We start from the raw sequence: 18,008 nt of genomic DNA, 5'->3' as shown, positions 1-18,008 counted from the left end.
TTCTACTCTGAGCCAGGAAGGACAAATCACCCACCACCCATTATGCAACCGTCTGAGTGCCTCTACTGCTCCTGACAGCCTTGAAACTTACTTCATACTGACGTGGATTTCATTTTGTGCCTATCTGGACATCTGAAGAGCTGATACCTATATATATGTCTAAATCAAGAGGAGTGGATGGGTGCTTATTGAATCTTAATGTGAGCTGATTCTTTTGGTCACCTTCACTTTCTCTGTTAAATTCTTATTAAAATCAAGACTAAATAAATAATTGTAACAGAGTGACTGGCTGATGGCTGAACCAAAGGTCTTGGAAGGTGTTGGGCTTTCCTTTGTTGCAGATTTCTAAATCAGGTGGCCACATGTCAGGGATTCTTGAGCTGTGAATCCTGCATCACAGGGTGTTAGACTAGATGACTCTTGGGGTTCCCTTCCAACCATACGATTCTATGATTCTATGAACAACGACAACAGCAGCAACAACTCGTCTTCACTGGAGGCTTTTCAGCAGATGCTGGATAGGCCACCCATCAGTGATTCGTTAGCTGTGATTCCTGCATTACAGGGGGTTGGACTAGATGGCCCTTGGGTACCCCTTTCAACCCCACAATCCCATGATTCTATAAAAGCGTGACTGGCTGATGGCTGAACCAGGGGTCTGACGTTTCCCTTCTCTCCCCCCCCCCCAGTGACAGTGCACACACACAGCCCTCAGCAACACCATCCGACGAGTTCCAAAATCATGCCTTGTCGTGCATTTTCGGGGAGGGGGCGGAGATGTTGGTTCTGCTTCGCCCGCCAGAGCTCCCCCTCCCGGTTCTCTCTTTAAGCCGAGACGGTGCAGCCTCTCCACCATTTAGCATCCCAGCCAAAGGACGTCCAGAGCCGTTGCCTTGACGACGGCCGGGAAGTAAGGGTGCCTGGGAACGGGGTTGGGGGGGGGGAGTCTCCCATATATAGAGAGGGAGAGACTGACTCCAGGGCTGGAGAGCTGCAGCTAAATTTAGGCGGAGGAGGGAAGGAGCAAGAGGCGCTGGGGATGTCATGCAGGGGGGCCCGGGCGAGATGGGCCACGCTGCCGGGGAGCGGCCACGGATGCTGCCAGGCCCTCCCTCTCCGCTGTCCACGCCGCCGCTGCTGCTGCTGACCTCAAGAGGCAGGACGCTTTCAGCACCACCAGGTGAGCGGACAGCTCCCTCGAGGGACTCAGCGGCCTTAGCAAAGGATGGAGGAGGAGGAGGAAGATGCAGGAACTGGGTTGCCAAGGAAACAAGCTAGTGGCGGCTTCGCGGGCGGGGGTCCTTCTCGGGTGGGAGTCGGCTGGAAAGGAGGCCAATATAGAGAATAACCTTCTACGGGGAAGCAGCAGAGTATCTGTCTTGCAAGTGGAAGTCTCTGGTTCAACCCCCCTGTGGCATCTCCAGGCAGGGTTGAGAGAGACTCCTTGCTGAAATCCTAGCGAGCCACTGCTGCCAGTTAGTGTAGGCAATATGGAGCTGGGTAGACCAATGGTCAGACTGGGTAGAAGGCAGCACCCACTGTTCCTGTGAGAGGGGTGGAGGTCTTATGGACAAGCTGGGAGGTGTGTAGAGGAGGGCAAATCAGGGGGGAAGGGGAGAATCAGAGAATTATAGAGTTGGAAGGTACACCCAAGGGTCATCTAGTCCAACCCCCCTGCAATGCAGAAATCCTACCCACAGGTGTCTCTGGGTGGGCTCGAACCACCAACCTTCTGGTTAACAGCCAGACGCCAGAGAATAATACATACTACTCTATTTGGCCTTAGCCAGACCCCACCAGGAGTCCAGTGTCCAGTTCTGGGCACCACAATTTAAGAAGGATATTGACAAGCAGGAAGGTGTTCAGAGGAGGGCAACTAAGGTGATAAAGGGTCTGGAAACCAAGCCTTATGAGGGAGTTAGGGATGTGTAGCCTGGAGAAGAGAAGACTGAGACAAGATATGATAGTCATCTTCCATTATCTGAAGAGAGAGCAAGCTTGTTTCCTGCTGTTCCAGAAGGGAGGACCCAAACCAGTGGATTCCAAGGACAAGAAAGGAGATTTTGACTAAACATCAGGAAGAACTTTCTGACAGCAAGAGCTGTTCGGCAGTGGGACAGACTTCCTCAGGAGGTGGTGGGCTCTCCTTCATTGGAGGTTTTTAAGCAGAGGCTGGATGGCTGTCCGTCAGGGATTCCTCAGCTGTGATTCTTGCATTGCAGGGGGTAGGACTAGATGACCCTTGGGGTCCCTTTCGCTTCTATGAAACTTGCCATAGCCAGTCTCCTCAGTTTAGGTGTGTATATCTAGGAAGCTGCCTGGGACGTGGGTGGCGCTGTGGGTTAAACCACAGAGCCTAGGGCTTGCTGATCAGTAGGTCGGCGGTTCAAATCCCCACGACGGGGTGAGCTCCCATTGCTCGGTCCCAGATCCTGCCAACCTAGCAGTTCGAAAGCACGTCAAAGTGCAAGTAGATAAATAGGTACCACTTCGGCAGGAAGATAAACGGTGTTTCCGTGTGCTGCTGTGGTTCGCCAGAAGCGGCTTTGTCATGCTGGCCACATGACCCGGAAGCTGTACACTGGCTCCCTCAGCCATTAATGTGAGATGAGCGCTGCAACCCCAGAGTCGAACACGACTGGACCTAATGGTCAGGGGTCCCTTTACCTTTCTCTAGGAAGCTGCCTTAGGGTCCAGCTAGATCAGTATTGTCTGCACGGGCTGGCAGGCGCTCTCCAGGGTCTCAGGCAGGGATTCTCTCCCAGCCCTAGCAGGAGGCACTGGGGATTGAACTTGAACTGCCTACAGAGCAAGTGCTCTAACCACTGAGCTAGTAGCTCTTCCCCTTTACATAAAGCAAGTTTCCAGTCCTCATGGTTCTGAGTTGCAGAGTATACTGTGAGGCCTTAACAGCAGCTGAGGGGGGAAAGTCATATCTCACCTCCCACCTCTTATACTTCCTTTCCATAAAATCTGCAAACTTATTTTTATTTAAAACGTTTATTCTCCACTCTCCATTGCAAGGGCAATTGCAGAGTGATTTGCAAAGTAAAAATCAATGGCATTTCCTGTTTTAATTCAGAAAACAACAGCCATGGAAGGTAGCGAAGGCTGGGGGATGGGAGAGAAAGGCCAAAGGAGGCCATCAGCAGGGGAGAAAGGATTCGAACCCAGGCCAATTTCCCTAAAAATCACAGAATTGTATATGCTTATTATGCCTTGTTTTATCCTGGCAATAACAACTTTTTTAAGGCAGCAAAACCAGAGAGAGAGTTTTTTAAGGCTCTCTTGCAAACTTCCTGAGAGGCCAGGGGCTTGAACCAAGATCTCTTTTTTCATAAATATGTAATTTTTTAACATCTCATCCTTGCAAAACCAGCCCTGCAAAGTAGGATAAGCCTGATAGAGGGATATAAAATGCAGGGGAGTCTCTCTTTTGCAAGCTTCAAGGGTGGTTGGGTTTTGAACTGAAGCCTCTTGTCCAGATAAATGTGAATCTGTTCCCTTGTTTCCTTTTACAACAACACTGCTTGGTAGGACAGCCCGAGGGAGAAAGAGGGCCGAAGGAGATATTTGGGTTTTGGACACCAGTCTCTTTCCAATAAATATTTAAATCCTCTGTATTATTAGAGATACTTCAGTCAGTCAGTTTCTTAACTGCCTTTCTCAAAATAAAAAAAAACAAATTAACCCCCCCCAAGGTAACTTATAAAAATATATAATATGAAGAGTTTAAAACCAGACAGTAAAACAACAATTAATCCAGATATTAAAAAGCCACGCATGCACTCCAATTTAAAGAAAAGCAAATATCAAGACCAGCAGAAAAAGAAAAAGAAACCAGTCCCATCACATCGATGAAAACAGCAAAGAAAATATTTGACACCAAGGCGGATGTCAGTCCTTCTCGATAATGTTATCCTTTTGACAACAACCCTGAAAGGTAGGAGAGGCTGAGGAGCAGCAGAGGGAGACCAAGGAAGGTCTTCTTCTTTGAGCAGAAAGGGCATCTGAACTCCTAAGAAGCTGCTTTCTACAGAGTCAGGCCCTTGGTCCACACTGAGTGGCAACAACTCTCCTGGAGACATCACTGGACCTTGAACCCGTGACCTTCTGGCCTGCCGCTGAACAACAGCCCTTCAGGACCCCTGTCCTCATTGCAGGGGGTTGGACTAGATGAGCCTTTGGGTGCCTTTCTGCAATTCTATGATTCTGCCTGCAAATCCTCGTGCCTAACAATTGATCAGTCGGGTGGGCAGGAAGAGGCACGGTGGTTTTGTGGGGAGGACATCACCTCCTGATGCATTTCATTTTTCAACAAGAAAGTTAAAATATGTGGGGAAAGGGAAAGGGAAAGGGAAAGGGGGGGGGCAGTCAGGCTGCAAATTGAGGGCAAGGCAAGACCAGATGCTGGTGGGTTGGCAAGAGGAGGGAGCCTTTTCTTCTCCGCAGGAACATTTGTACGTTGGGTGGGGTTGACGGTTCTCAGGAAGGCCTCTGGGGTTGGGAACAAGCTCCCACCCACCCACCCACCAGCAACCACAAACAGTTAAATCCTGACACAGGCTGCAAGCAGTTTCTATGGCGTTCTGCTTCCAATGGATCCTGGAAGCTCAGCTCAGCTCAGCATCGGGAGATGATTCGGGATAGGACCCATATCCTTAGCACTGGGAGCATAGGGGGTTTGATGGATGGGGGGGGGCTCCCTGTGCCTTTCTACCCCCTTTTACCTAAAGGCTTTGGGGACCCTCAGCATCCAGACAGTAGCCCCCCCCCCTCTCTCTCTGCAGTCAGATCATAGCAGCTATCCTTGGATTAGAATCATAGAATCCTAGAGTTGGAAGAGACCCCAAGGGCCATCCAGTCCAACCCCCTGCCAAGCAGGAAACACCATCAAAGCATTCCTGACAGATGGCTGTCAAGCCTCCGCTTAAAGACCTCCAAAGAAGGAGACCCCACCACACTCCTTGGCAGCAAATTGCACTGTCGAACAGCTCTCACTGTCAGGAAGTTCTTCCTAATGTTTAGGTGGAATCTTCTTTCTTGTAGTTTGAATCCATTGCCCCGTGTCCGCTTCTCTGGAGCAGCAAAAAACAACCTTTCTCCCTCCTCTAGATGACATCCTTTTTATATATTTGAACATGGCTATCATATCACCCCTTAACCTTCTCTTAAGAACATAAGGATGTAAGAAAAGCATGCTGGATCCGGCCAAGGGGAGCCCATCCAGTCCAGCCTCCTGTTCTCACAGAGGCCAAATCCCCCAAAGGTCCTAGGAATTCAGATAGGCTGCCTCTGGGCCTGGAGGTTCCACAAGAACACCAGAAGAGCCTGGCTGCTGGATCAGGCCAAAGGGGGCCCGTCAAGTCCAGCCTCCTGTTCTCACAGTGGCCAACCAGATGCCTCTTTTGGGAAGCCTGCAAGCAGGACTCAAGCACAAGAGCGCTCTCCTCTCTGCTGCCAGTCAGTGTAGACAATACTGGGCAATGTGGGCCTCAGTGGTTTGACTCGGCATAAGGCTGTTTCCTGTGTTCCCGTCCCCAGTGAAAATAGGGGGACCCCTTGGGGCACAACACCCCACCCCCCATTCTCCTAAGTCTCTGCTCTGCCTCCGCACTTGGAGGCAGTGGTGCTTCTGAATGACAGTTGCTAGAAAATGCATGAAGGGAGAGGGCTCTCGCGCTTGAATCCTGCTTATGGGTTTCCCACAATGGGCATCTGCTGGACTAGATGCCCTCCCTGCTTTGGCCTGATCCAGCAGCCAGGCTCTTCCTAGGTTCTTATGAACCTCCAAGCAGCAGCCAGCGGACAGCAGGGTTGAGCCACCAAAAACCACCAGCCAGCAGCCCCTAGGTTGATGGGCAAAGAATCAGGACCATGGAGAGGGCTTCAGGAGGGGAGAGGAGCCTGGACATGGCTCAAAAATAAGAGGCAGCATCCGGGGCTGGCATTGTGAAGTCGCATCTGAAGTGCATGGGGGGGGGGTGCCACACACACACACACACAAACACACACACCCCTCCCCAGGGCTCCCCTACTCGGTGTGCTGGTTCCCCCCTCTCCTTGCCAGTCTCGCTATGAGGAGACAGGGGATGGGGCTGGTCCGCGCTCACCCAGCCTTGTCTCCGCCAGGGTGCTGGCATGGACTGGGTCCCAGATTGGAATGGGGGCATGAATGCAAGGCAGGAGCAGCAGTCAGGAAGAGGAGGAACCCCAGCTGCAAGAAACAAAACAGAAAACAACCCGCCTGGATTCTTTTTGCAGTGGGCACCTCAATCTTTCACTGGCAGAGAAGAGCTCAAGAGGGGCTTCTAAGGGCCTGGGTGTGCAGGGCTCAGCCTTGGGGTACAGAGTTGGGCCCAGGGAGGGGTTTCTGGGACCTTTGCCCCCAGACCTGTGATTTAAAGCACTGCCAACTTTGCAGCAATCTGCTCCTAGCGTCGTGTCTGACATAAGAGAAGCACACGGCCTCCTCTGCTCTGCGCTCTGGAGAGGGGAGAGAGTCTACCTGCAAACCATCAATATGAAAGGCGGGAGGGTGGGTGTCCTCTGGAGTCTGGGTCCCCTTGCGAAATTGGGATTTAAAAGGCAATGAGGGGCAGTGAATCCTGTAAATTAATTCTGACTCTTTTGCTTTTTGCTTTTTTGAAAAATAAAATAAAACAAAACACAATCTTCCTTCCATACTGAAACTACTGCCGGTCAATTGACCCAAAAGTTTGGGTATCCTATGAAAGCAAACCTTCTCTCAATCCACCTTCTGCATCATTTTTACAGAACTGTAGAATTACAGGGTTGGAAGGGGTATCCAAGGGCCATCTAGTCCAACCCCTGCAATGCAGAAATCACGGCTAAAGAATCTCTGACAGGCTGCCAATCCAAGCTCTGCTTAAAAACTTCCAAGGAAGGAGAATCCACCACCTCCCGAGGGAGTCTGTCCCACTGTCAATCAGCTCTTACTGGCAGAAAGTTCTTAATGATATTTAGTCAGACTCTCTTTTCTTGTCATTTAAACCCATTGATTTGGGTCCTCTTCTCTGGACCCCTCCCTGCAAAAAGCTTCATTGGAGCTTTTTAAGGAGAGGTTGGACGCCCTCCTGCCAGAGATTCTTGAGCTGTGAATCCTGAATTTCAGGGGGTTGGACTAGATGACCCTCAGGGTCCCCTCCAACCTTACAATTCTTTGAGTCTGTGAACAGGCCAAGGGTCCTTTTCTCAGGTGAGAGTGGCCTCTTTCCCCAAACACTGTCTATTAATAACCAAAGACAGACACGGTTTATCGGGAACGGGTGTAATTGTTCAATTATTGCTGCGGACGCAGCTTAAAAATAGAGCTGTGCTTAATCAGCCGAGCCATCTGGGCCTCGACAGCACACCCACCCGCTCTCCTCACAGCTTTGCCACCAGCCCTGTTGAGGGAGGCACAAATCCGTGGGCCCAGAGCAGGACAGGTACCCTGGGAGGGAGTTGGGGGGTCTTCTCCTCCAGTCTAATGACCCGAAACAAGCCTTTAAACACGCATGGGAGATAAGCATGTGACTTGAAGCTTTAAGTGATGTTTGCAACTTATTTTAGCTTCCACAACAACAAACTGAGGCAGAGGGGGAAGGATTGCATACTGCATTTTTTTAAAGGCTAAGTTTCTAGGCCTCGTGGTTGCAACTTCAAATTTTGAAGTGTGCAAGCCTTAGATCACATAGTTGAACTATGGAACTCCTTGCCACAGGAGGCAGCGATAGCCACCAACCTGGGTGGCTTTAAAAGAGGGTTAGACACATTTGCGGAGGAGAGGGCTATCAATGGCTACTAGCCACAATGCCTGTGGTCTGCTGCCCGCACAGATGGAGGCAGTCAGTGCTTCCGAATAGCCTTGTTGCTCAAAACCGCAGGAGGGCAGAGGGCTCTTGGGATTCCCTTTGGGGCTACCAATTGCCCACTGTGAGGGCAGAACGCTGGACTGGATGAGCCAGAGGTCTGATCCGGCAGACAGAATGTTGCCTTCAAGCCCTTTCCCAGTCTCTGTGTGCATTGCAATCATTCCCCATTCCCTTTAGTTTCTTTGGTGTTTGCCACCCTGCGCTCTTTCGGGAGGGAGGGCAGGATATAAATTTAGGATCACAGATTGCAGAGCTGGAAGGGCCCCCCCTAGGGCCCCCATCTAGTCCACCTCCTGCCGTGCAGGAATCACAGCTCAGGAGTCCCAGCCAACAGAAGCCGCAGGAAGAAGGCTTCCTGTTCTGTGAATTTCAGCATCCAATGTCTCCCTGTGCGGAGAAACATGGCTGTTACGTAAATCCCACTTTTTCTGTGTTTACACCTGCAGAGGTAGGTGTGTGTGTTAAAAAAACTGATGCCTGTCTAGGCACAATACCCACTTAGTGAGAGCCTTTCTTTCCCCCATCCACGTCACCCTCTCCCTGAACCCACCATGTGAAAAGGGTGCCAGTTTTAGCACCAGCAGGTCCCACCCCCCACGCAGGGAGTTTAAAAACACACAGGCACATGCCAGGAGCAGGGTGAATAATGCTAATGTTTTTGCAGCAGCATGAAAATGATATTTTCTGCAGCCAGCGATCCCTGGGAATAGGAATGTGCGATGCAGGGCCCGCGATTAATTGCTAAGCGGGTGCAGGAATGGTAGCAAAAAAATTAATAATGTTTCCTGGGAGCAGTTAATGTTCTTGCAAGCAAAATTAACAGAGCGCTTTCTGGAGACTCCAGGGTTCCCCGCGGGGCCCAGTGGCTGCCACCATTGGTCTGTTACATCAAAAATTCACAAAACAGAACCTTTGTGGGCTATTCTGCCACAAAGGCAACTGTGGGACCCTGGGCTGCTTTCTCAGTGGTGGTGGGTTCACAACCTGGACTCTTCTCCATGTAATCTGGTGCCACAGTAAGCCTGCAAGCGCTTAAGGGGCCACAAAACTCATAGAATAATGGAATCGTAGAGTTGTAAGGGTTCCCAGGGGTCATCTAGTCCAACCCCCAGCAATGCAGAATTCACAACTGAAGCATCCCTGGCAGATGGCTGTCCAACCACTGTTTTAAAACCTCGAAGGAATAGGAATAGTTTTATTGGCCAAGTATCAGTCATACTTGGAATTTTGCTTCGACTACATTGCAATGTAAAGAAAACATACCTCATACAAACACTATTCCCCTCACGATACAACAGCACAACAAAGGAAGCCCATACCACCAACTGACCTACCTCCCTTCCGCACACAACTACAAAGTCAACAGTTTGATGGCGCAAGGGGAAAAACTATTCCTGTGCCTAGGTGTTTTTGTGTATAGAGTCCTGTAACGACGTCCGGATGGAAGTAGATCAAACAGGCAATGACCGGGATGCGAAGGGTCTGCGACGATTCCCTCTGCTCTCTTCCTGGCTCAAGCAGCATAAAGTGTCTCTATTGGAGACAAACTAACACCAATTACCCTCTCTGCAATTCTTTCTGCTCTTTGGAGCCTCTTCTTACCCAGCTTAGAGGCTATGCCATACCAGGCAGTAATAGAATTACAGAGGACAGTTTCAGTGGTACCTCTGTAAAACTGGATCAACAATTCTTGGGGCAAATTAAATATTCTTAGTTGTCGCAAGAAATACAATCTTTGGTGGACCTTTTTAATAATAATATTGATGTTGTCTGACCAATTTAAATTTTGAGAAATTATAGTGCCCAGGAACTTAAAGGACTCGACCACTACAACCATGTTACCAAGAATGGAAGGAGAGTCCACCGCCTTCCAAAGGAGACCGTTCCACTGTTGAATCTTGAAATAATATTCCTGAATTTTAGCATAACATTCCTTCCTTCTCCTTCCAGCCCACCTTCCTCTCCTCTCCCCAGCATCCGTGGATGTACAGAAGGTAGAACTGGCACCCTCTAGCATCTAGTCTCGTTCCCAGGGATGAGGGTCCCAATCCCAGGAGACCAAAGCCTCTAAGCAGAACACCCACAGTCCAAACAAGTCGGGTCCAGAGCATCAGTCTTGGTCCAAACCTGGTGCAGAGGCAAGGTCAACATAATAAGGCTGGGTGTGTGTGGCTAGAGTGAAGAGCAAAATGCCAAAAACCTGCGTCTTGTATGCTTTAGTTGAGATTCCTGCACTTCAAGGGGGTTGGGCTAGATGACCCTTGGGGTCCCTTTCAGCTCTGCAGTTCTGTGATTCCTGAAGGTCCACGATCTTCCTCTGGGGGCTCTGTGATTGACACCAGGGAAGGGTTGGACACGACATCAAGAAAGGTCTCTATAACACTAGCCAGGATTTGGCAAGCGGATGCAGTTTTCACAGTGAAGATTTAAGCATAAAAGGCTTAAAAATAAAGGAAAGGAGTGACACTCGCCTTGTGATTGCACAATCGCACTCTCAAATTTTGACACTTTTCTGGTTTTACCGTTTGAAGATAAAATGCTTCCGTTTTGTGGAACAGCCTCCCTCGTCGCTGCTCCTGTTTCATCTTCTCTGCTTATTGCCTGGGTAGCAACTTGCGCCCGGCTCCAACCATAGCGCTGTCTGCCAGCTGGTTCAGAGCGGGCATGGCATGGAGTCAGTGGGGAAGGGTTCCAAAACTGGCCTCTGGTGGATGTAAAAGAGAGCACTTGAATAGTTTGCTGGTAAAAGGTCCCAGATTTCGTCCCCTTTGGCATCTCCAGGTAAGTTTGGGCAAAGATCCCCGGCCTGGAATATCCTGGAGAGCTGCTGCTGCCAGTCAGTGAAGGCAGAACTCAGCAAGATGGACCCCAATAGTCCAACTCAGTATAAGGCAGCTTTCCTCAGGTAAACTCTTTATTCTGAATCATGAGGACTAGAATCCTGCTTTGCTTTTGAAGGGAGGGCCCTATGTCAGTGGCAGAGCACCTGCTTGGCAAGCAGAAGGCCCCAGCTTCAATCCCCACTAGCAGCATCTCCAAGAAAGGCTGGGAAAATGCCCTTTCCTGCCTGAAACCCCAGAGAGCAGCTGCCAGTCAGAGCAGGCAACACTGTAGTCAGCGGCCTGGCTCTGCACCAGGCAGCTTCCAGCATTAACCCGGCCTTGTGTGTTTCCCCCTTTTCAGACTCGGAGCCGCTGCCCGGGCCCCGCGAGCGCTAACATGGCGAAGGACAACTCGGCCTTCTCCTCCATCCATGAGCCCCTGGCGCCCGAAGCCAAGGTCCCGGGCCCCCAGCTCAAGCCGGCAGCCCTGCGGCGCCTGGGCGAGGAGCCCGAGAAGGCGGAGAAGAAGCGGGGGAGGCAGCGGTATGTGGAGAAGGATGGCAAGTGCAATGTCCAGCATGGCAATGTCCACGAGACCTACCGCTACCTGACGGACATCTTCACGACGCTGGTGGACCTCAAATGGCGCTTCAGCCTGCTGGTCTTCATCCTGGCTTACGCCAGCACCTGGTTGTTCTTCGGCCTCATCTGGTGGTTCATCGCCTACTGCCGAGGAGACCTGGACCACCTGGGCGACGACGCCTGGACGCCGTGCGTCAACAACCTCAACGGCTTCGTCTCGGCCTTCCTTTTCTCCATCGAGACGGAGACCACCATCGGCTACGGCCACCGGGTCATCACGGACAAGTGCCCCGAGGGCATCATCCTTCTCCTGCTGCAGGCTATCCTGGGCTCCATGGTCAACGCCTTCATGGTGGGCTGCATGTTTGTCAAGATCTCGCAGCCCAACAAGAGGGCCGAGACGCTGGTCTTCTCCTCGCACGCCGTCGTCTCCCTGCGCGACGACCGCCTCTGCCTCATGTTCCGCGTGGGGGACCTGCGCAACTCGCACATTGTGGAGGCCTCCATCCGAGCCAAGCTCATCAAGTCCAAGCAGACCCAGGAAGGGGAGTTCATCCCCCTCAACCAGACGGACATCAACGTGGGCTTCGAGACCGGAGACGACCGCCTCTTCCTGGTCTCCCCGCTCATCATCAGCCATGAGATCAACGAGCACAGCCCCTTCTGGGAGGTCTCCCGGGAACAGCTCAAGAAGGACGACTTCGAGATCGTCGTCATCCTGGAGGGGATGGTCGAGGCCACAGGTAGGCAGGGGGACGGTACGGGAGGGAGGGAGACACTCCACTACCACTACTCCCCCAAAAAATTATCTAACCCATAAGCCAAGTTTTATATGGCCACTGGAAACTTTTCTATCCCACAAGGACCTGCCCAGGGAATTGAGAGGATACCTTTCCACAATGGTTAACTTATGTCTGGATTTCCCCTGACTTTTAATAGGGTTTTTATTGTACAGGTGTCTTGCCAAATATGCGGCTTAGGACCCTCGTACCTAAGGGGCCACTTCTCCTGGTATGTCCCGTGTAGGACCTTAAGGTCCTCAAATAATCATCTTTTGGAGGTCCCGAGCAACAAGGATGTTAGGTTGGCCTCAACTAGGGCCAGGGCCTTCTCAGTATTGGCCCCGACTTGGTGGAACAGTCTGGCACAAGAGACCAGGGCCCTGCGGGATTTGGCATCTTTCCGCAGGGCCTGCAAGACGGAGCTGTTCCACCTGGCCTTTGGGCTGGTTTCTGTTTGATACTCATGCTTCATTCTTTTATTGGTGGGCTACTTGAAAATGAGACTGCAGTTTTAATTTTGAATTTGTATTTTAATCTGTATTTTTAAATTGATTGTTTTATGTTTTTGCTGTGATTTTAATTGGTGTTAGCCGCCCTGAGCCCGGTTTTTGGCTGGGAAGGGCGGGGTATAAATAAAAAAATTATTATTATTATTATTATTATTATTATTATTATTATTATTATTATTATTATTAAAATTAGATTCAGAATCATTACAAATGCAAGTGGTTGAGAAGATTACAGATTTTATTCCAAATAGCAAGCAGTACTGTATGTACATTACCAAGCAAGCACTTCAATCGGCCACTGGGGAGCCCGGTCAGAAGTGGCGAAGTGACCCCCAGGTAGTCTTGATGCATGGCACTGTGGCCACAGCCTATTCGGAGCTCCCGACTGGCAAGCTAAGAAACTAGGTATTTTACAGACCTGTGTCCTGTTGGACTAGCGCAGGCTCAACCACAGCTACTCTACATCAAAGGCTTTGCTGACCAGTTTCATCCACATATCAAGGGCCTTTTCATAAAGGATATGGAAAGCAATAAAACACGCTAACCAGAGTCAGGAAGACGGAGAGCTGACCATGCCAGATCACTATCTCCTCAAAGTACAATAATCTTCCGCAAATGATAATTCCATACAACAGTTTTGTGGTTTATTGCTGTAAACAGCTGAGAGAGAGAGAGAGAGAGAGAGAGAGAGAAATCATTCTGATGATTTCCCTGCCTTCTTACCTGACAGGACTAAGGCAGCTTACAGACAGAAACAAGAACCGCTAAAAACACAGAAAATTTTATTATTAAAATACAATTAAACATTAATAGAATATAAAACTATATACACATGTGAGCTCTATTAAAAACCACACCAGTAATTGCAATAAAAACAGCACGGCCCCAGGCCTTTCCTTAAAAGCAGTCAGCTCCCAAACGCCTGTTGGAACAAGAATATCTTCACCTGCCAGCAGAAGGGAAGGACAGCCAGGAGGTAGCTCCAAAGTTGCCTGGGAGCAGCCACCACCAAGAAGGCCCTGTGAGAACAGGATGCAGGGAGGGAGGGAGGGAGGGAGGGAGGCAGCACAGCTTATATATCTCTGGTTGGAAATGAAAAGGTGTCCACAAAACCAGACATGGGGGGGGGGGGAAATGTGGCTTGGTAGGCAGAGCAGATGACCCCCAATGGTCTGGCTCAATATAAGGCAGCTTCCTATTTAAATCAGAACCATGAGGACTAGAACTTTACTTTTTTTAGATGAAAGCCTCTGTGGCAGAGCATCTGCTTTGCATGCAGAACGTCCCAGGTAGAAGTGGGGATGCTTGCTCTTTCTGAAAACCTGGAGAGCCACTGCTGCAAGTCAGTGCAGACAGTACTGAGCTAGGTTACCTGCGCTGCTTAAACTCAGGCCAAAGGGTTGGTGTGCTTTGAAAACTGGGGTAAGTGCTCTTCTGCAGTTTTTCTCTTGGCTGCACAATTGAGTGGGGCAGTGAGGCCATTTTCTGTTTGTTAAGCTGCTTGGGGCTATACAGACATTCAGTTGCCTAAGAATTTCTTCCTTTGATAGCGTTTTCACCTGTTTTACCTTGGCTTTCCCCCTTTAACAACCATCCAAAAGATGGGAAAGATTGTTCTGTGGAGCATCCTGAGACCTCCGGGTATATAAATTCAGTAATAAATAATAGTAGGTGGACCCAACAGTCAGTATATAAATCTAATAAATAAATAACTAAAGAGGGGAGCATTCCTCAGGCAGGCAGGGTGAGGCCTCTTGGCCTTCTGCCGCCCGAGGCAGGTGATTCAGCTGGCCTCATCGGTGGGCCGGATCTGCTCTTTGCATATGAAAAAGCTCAGCAGGAGACTTGATGGCTTGGCTTAAGAAAACGGTGGGCAGCTCATGTAAGGTAGATCCCTGGCTGTCTCAATAGGCAGGGAGTTCCACAGGGTAACTACTGTCGCATATAAGATCGATTTCATGCCAGGGCACCAGATCGGGCGGTCGAATGTCCGCCTCCAGCTGAAGGTGGCGTTTGGTGACTCTGCCCGTCCTGACTCAGTTTCCTTGCTTTCTCTGCTTTGACCCCCCCCCCAGGGATGACCTGCCAAGCGCGAAGCTCGTACCTGATGGACGAGGTCCTGTGGGGCCACCGCTTCATGTCCGTCCTCTCTCTGGAGGACGGCTTCTACGAAGTGGACTACAACAGCTTCCACCAGACCTTTGAGGTGCCCACGCCCAGCTGCAGCGCTCGGGAACTGTCCGAGGCGGCCGCCCGCATGGATGCCCACCTCTACTGGTCCATCCCCAGCCGGCTGGACGAGAAGGTGGAGGAAGGGACTACTGAGAAAGCGGCGGTGGAGGAGGACGCGGACAAGGAGAGGAACGGCAACCTCGCCAGTGCCGAGAGCGAGTCCAAGGTCTGACGCGGCCATGGGGAGAGGTGGCCAGGCCACGCCAGGAGGCCTCGCTCCAGGTCTGCTTTGCGGCGAGGAGGAAGCACCGACAAGCCGCAGAGAGAGAAAGGCGACAGGGCGGGTGGCAGGCTGCATCTGCGGAGAGCGGAAGGAGGATGCGGGGCTTCATGGCCCCGAAAGGGATTCTTAACGACCCCCGTAAAAAACAGCTGTTCCCCTAAACCTGGGACCCCTCCAGATATCGTCCGTCTCCAATGCCCAGCAGCCGGGATTTGGGACGAAGGGATCTGTCATCCGTTGGCACCCAGAGGGCATGGGGTTGGCGAGGTTTGCCTTCGACACACACACAAACCCTTACATTTGTATCTGTACAGCTAGCCAATAAACCTGGGCAATAAAGAGGGAAGGTGGAGTCTTGACTGGTGATCCTGGAGGTGGTCCAACCTCATGGGAGACTCTGGGGCTGGGGAGGGCGTCTTTCGCAAGGGGGTGGAGAAGGGATGGGAGGCTGGCCAGGAACCACCCCCATGAACCCGCCTCCCTTCCTTACAATCACAGAGCTGTCAACTTGGAAGGGACTTCTAAGGGTCCTCTAGTCCAACTCCCCGCAATGCAAGAATCACAGCTAAACCATCCCTGACAGACGGCCAGCCAAGCTTCATTTAAAAACTTCCAGGGAAGGAGAGTCCACCACCTCCTCCTGAGGAAGCCCATCCCACAGTCAGACAGCTCTGAGCACCAGAAAAAGATTCCTAATGTTTCGTGGGAACCTCCTGCCTTGTAACTTGGAAGTCCAGCGAGCGACCTGGCTGATGAATTCTGCACTGGCTGAAGTGGCTGGGGAAACCCAGCCAGATGGGCAGGCAGGGTATAAATAAATTATTATTATTATTATTATTATTATTAGTCAGACGCAGGTCTGCAGAAAGGTGCAGGTCTCCGTTGACGGTGAACTCTCTATTCAGGAAATGGCATGCAACTCAGCAACACATCCCAGCAGATTTTGTACCTTTGGGGAGGTGGCCAGGACTGAAGGGCCCCTCCTTCCCCCCTTTCCCGGATGTTTCCCAAGCAGTGTCAAATTGTGTCTGCACTAAGGTTACCAGATTTTTTTCAAAGAATCTGGGGACACTTTTTTTTTTTTTTGAAAAGAAGGGAAAAAAGTTTTTTTAAAAAAATAATTATTAAGAAGTAATATCTTCTCTTTTGTGGTTGCCTCTGTCACACGGCCTTCCTCTGGGAACTGGCCTGTTCTCTTGGAGCGCTAGCTGCCATGGAGCAGGCTTGGGTCGGGCCTGGGCTCGGCCACGTGTCCTTGCCCTCCTGGTGCTCTCCTACCTCTCGTCCTTACTGGCGCAGCAAGGTCGGGGCTCCCCTCTTTTTTCTCCTTCTTCTCTCTCTCTCTCCCTTCTCCTCCTTCTCCCTTCATCGGCCCCGGAATGCAGCTGGTCAGTCGGCTGGGTGGCCGGGTGCTCTCGCTTCCGGCTCAATTTGGGTCATGGGGGGGCAGCGGTTCCCCCAGCTGACACAGCGGGCATCCCCGGTGCCCCCTTGGCAGTGGCGGTGGCAGCAGCAGTCTCAGCAGCCCGGAGCCAGGCTGGTAGCGCAGTTGGCTCTGGCTGTCTTCAGGAGCTGCCCGCTGCCGTGGTGCCCACCATTTTGCCTCGCCGGAAGTCCCCATATGATGTGCCTTGTGCCGTTGAACCAATCACGCAACATTCATTCCCTACTAATAAAATCTACAACACTTAAAATATAAATTTGGGGACGTTAAATGAAATCCGGGGACATTCCGGGACAATTTTGTCCAGGGACAGATTTGTAAATCCAGGGACTGTCCCCGGGAAACGGGGATATCTGGTAACCACAGTCTCTGCACCTCTGGACCCTGTTCTGCTCTTTTCATTCTCTGCGTGTTCTGGGAGGACAACGAAGGGGGGAGCTTGTTGCAGCAGAACAGGGACACTCTCTGAATTCTTCAGCAGCCCCTTGACCCCCTCCTTTGCTTCAGCCTCGGAGTCTGAACTGCTCCCTGTCACAGGTTCTTCCTGCTCACTAAAGCCCGTTGTCCCTCCTGCCAATCTTCTCCCTCTGACCTCACCTTGGTGCCCCACCACCAATCCCTAGACTCCCACCCATATTTTACCTCCCCTTCAGCTATACAACTACAAATTTAACAATTTAATGGCACAAGGGAACTCTCTGTGGCGCTTTCATAGGTAGGAGAGGATATATTAACTGCGATTTATCCCTCCAGGCGCCCATGAGTGTGGGTGTGGCTGAAGAGTTCCAAAGCCCCACCCCTAGCAGCAAAACTGAAACATGTAGGAATCAGCTGTGAAGGCTTCGTTTAAGTAAGTCCAACTGCAAAGCAAGTGGAACCCCCCTTTTCCTTTAACTTGCTTAACAAAGAAATCAGGCAACAGACCGTGGGAATCAGCTTTAAATATGCATTACTTACAGGTACTCATATTCTTGCCTTGGTTCTCAGCTGCAGCATGTTGTGCAATGTCCAGACTCTTCATATTCAAAAAGAACTTTCCTTTCATAAAGATATAACTGAGAATAACATACCTACAATCTCATGCTTATTCACTTTGTTCCTGCACAGGATTCTCTCTATTAACATTTCGGGATCTTCCTCTGTCTGCTTGACTTCAGGCAGATCACCCTGACAGGCACTCAGGAGCCTGAAGAAACCTCTCTCTCTCAGCCATTCTCCCTCACGCACACAGAGAGAAGAGCAGAAAAGGCAGTTAAAAAATGACAGTTGCTGGAATAACAGTCACAACGGAATGGAATGCCTTTCCCATGTGACTCACAGTCAGCCAATCACATGAGAGAGCTACAGCCAAAGGAAAAAAATACCATACTAAAAGTACACAGCAAATTCACCTAACCAAACGTTCCCATTTCAGGAAATTAGACCATTATCCTTAACACGGCAGCAGTAAAAACTATGCAGGTAAAATGCTTATATTTACAATAGAAACAGCCTCAGGCATTTGTCTGGGCTGGAGCTAGCAAACAGCATGTCTATC

General features: G+C 50.6%; 1 protein-coding gene across 1 annotated transcript; it reads left to right on the top strand.

Annotated features, from left to right (window-relative positions):
- The first annotated feature begins 967 nt into the window (after positions 1-967).
- Positions 968-15,425, top strand: KCNJ9 (potassium inwardly rectifying channel subfamily J member 9). Its single transcript, XM_033136037.1, has 3 exons — positions 968-1,180; positions 11,061-12,024; positions 14,648-15,425. Exons 2-3 carry the CDS (start codon positions 11,097-11,099, stop codon positions 14,974-14,976), a joined length of 1,257 nt encoding a protein of 418 aa, XP_032991928.1. The 5' UTR covers positions 968-1,180; positions 11,061-11,096; the 3' UTR covers positions 14,977-15,425.
- The last annotated feature ends 2,583 nt before the right edge of the window (positions 15,426-18,008 follow it).

This window comes from Lacerta agilis, chromosome 17, assembly GCF_009819535.1.
Source record: "Lacerta agilis isolate rLacAgi1 chromosome 17, rLacAgi1.pri, whole genome shotgun sequence".
NCBI classification, from domain to species: Eukaryota; Metazoa; Chordata; class Lepidosauria; order Squamata; family Lacertidae; genus Lacerta; species Lacerta agilis.
This window is presented reverse-complemented; position numbering and strand designations above follow the sequence as displayed.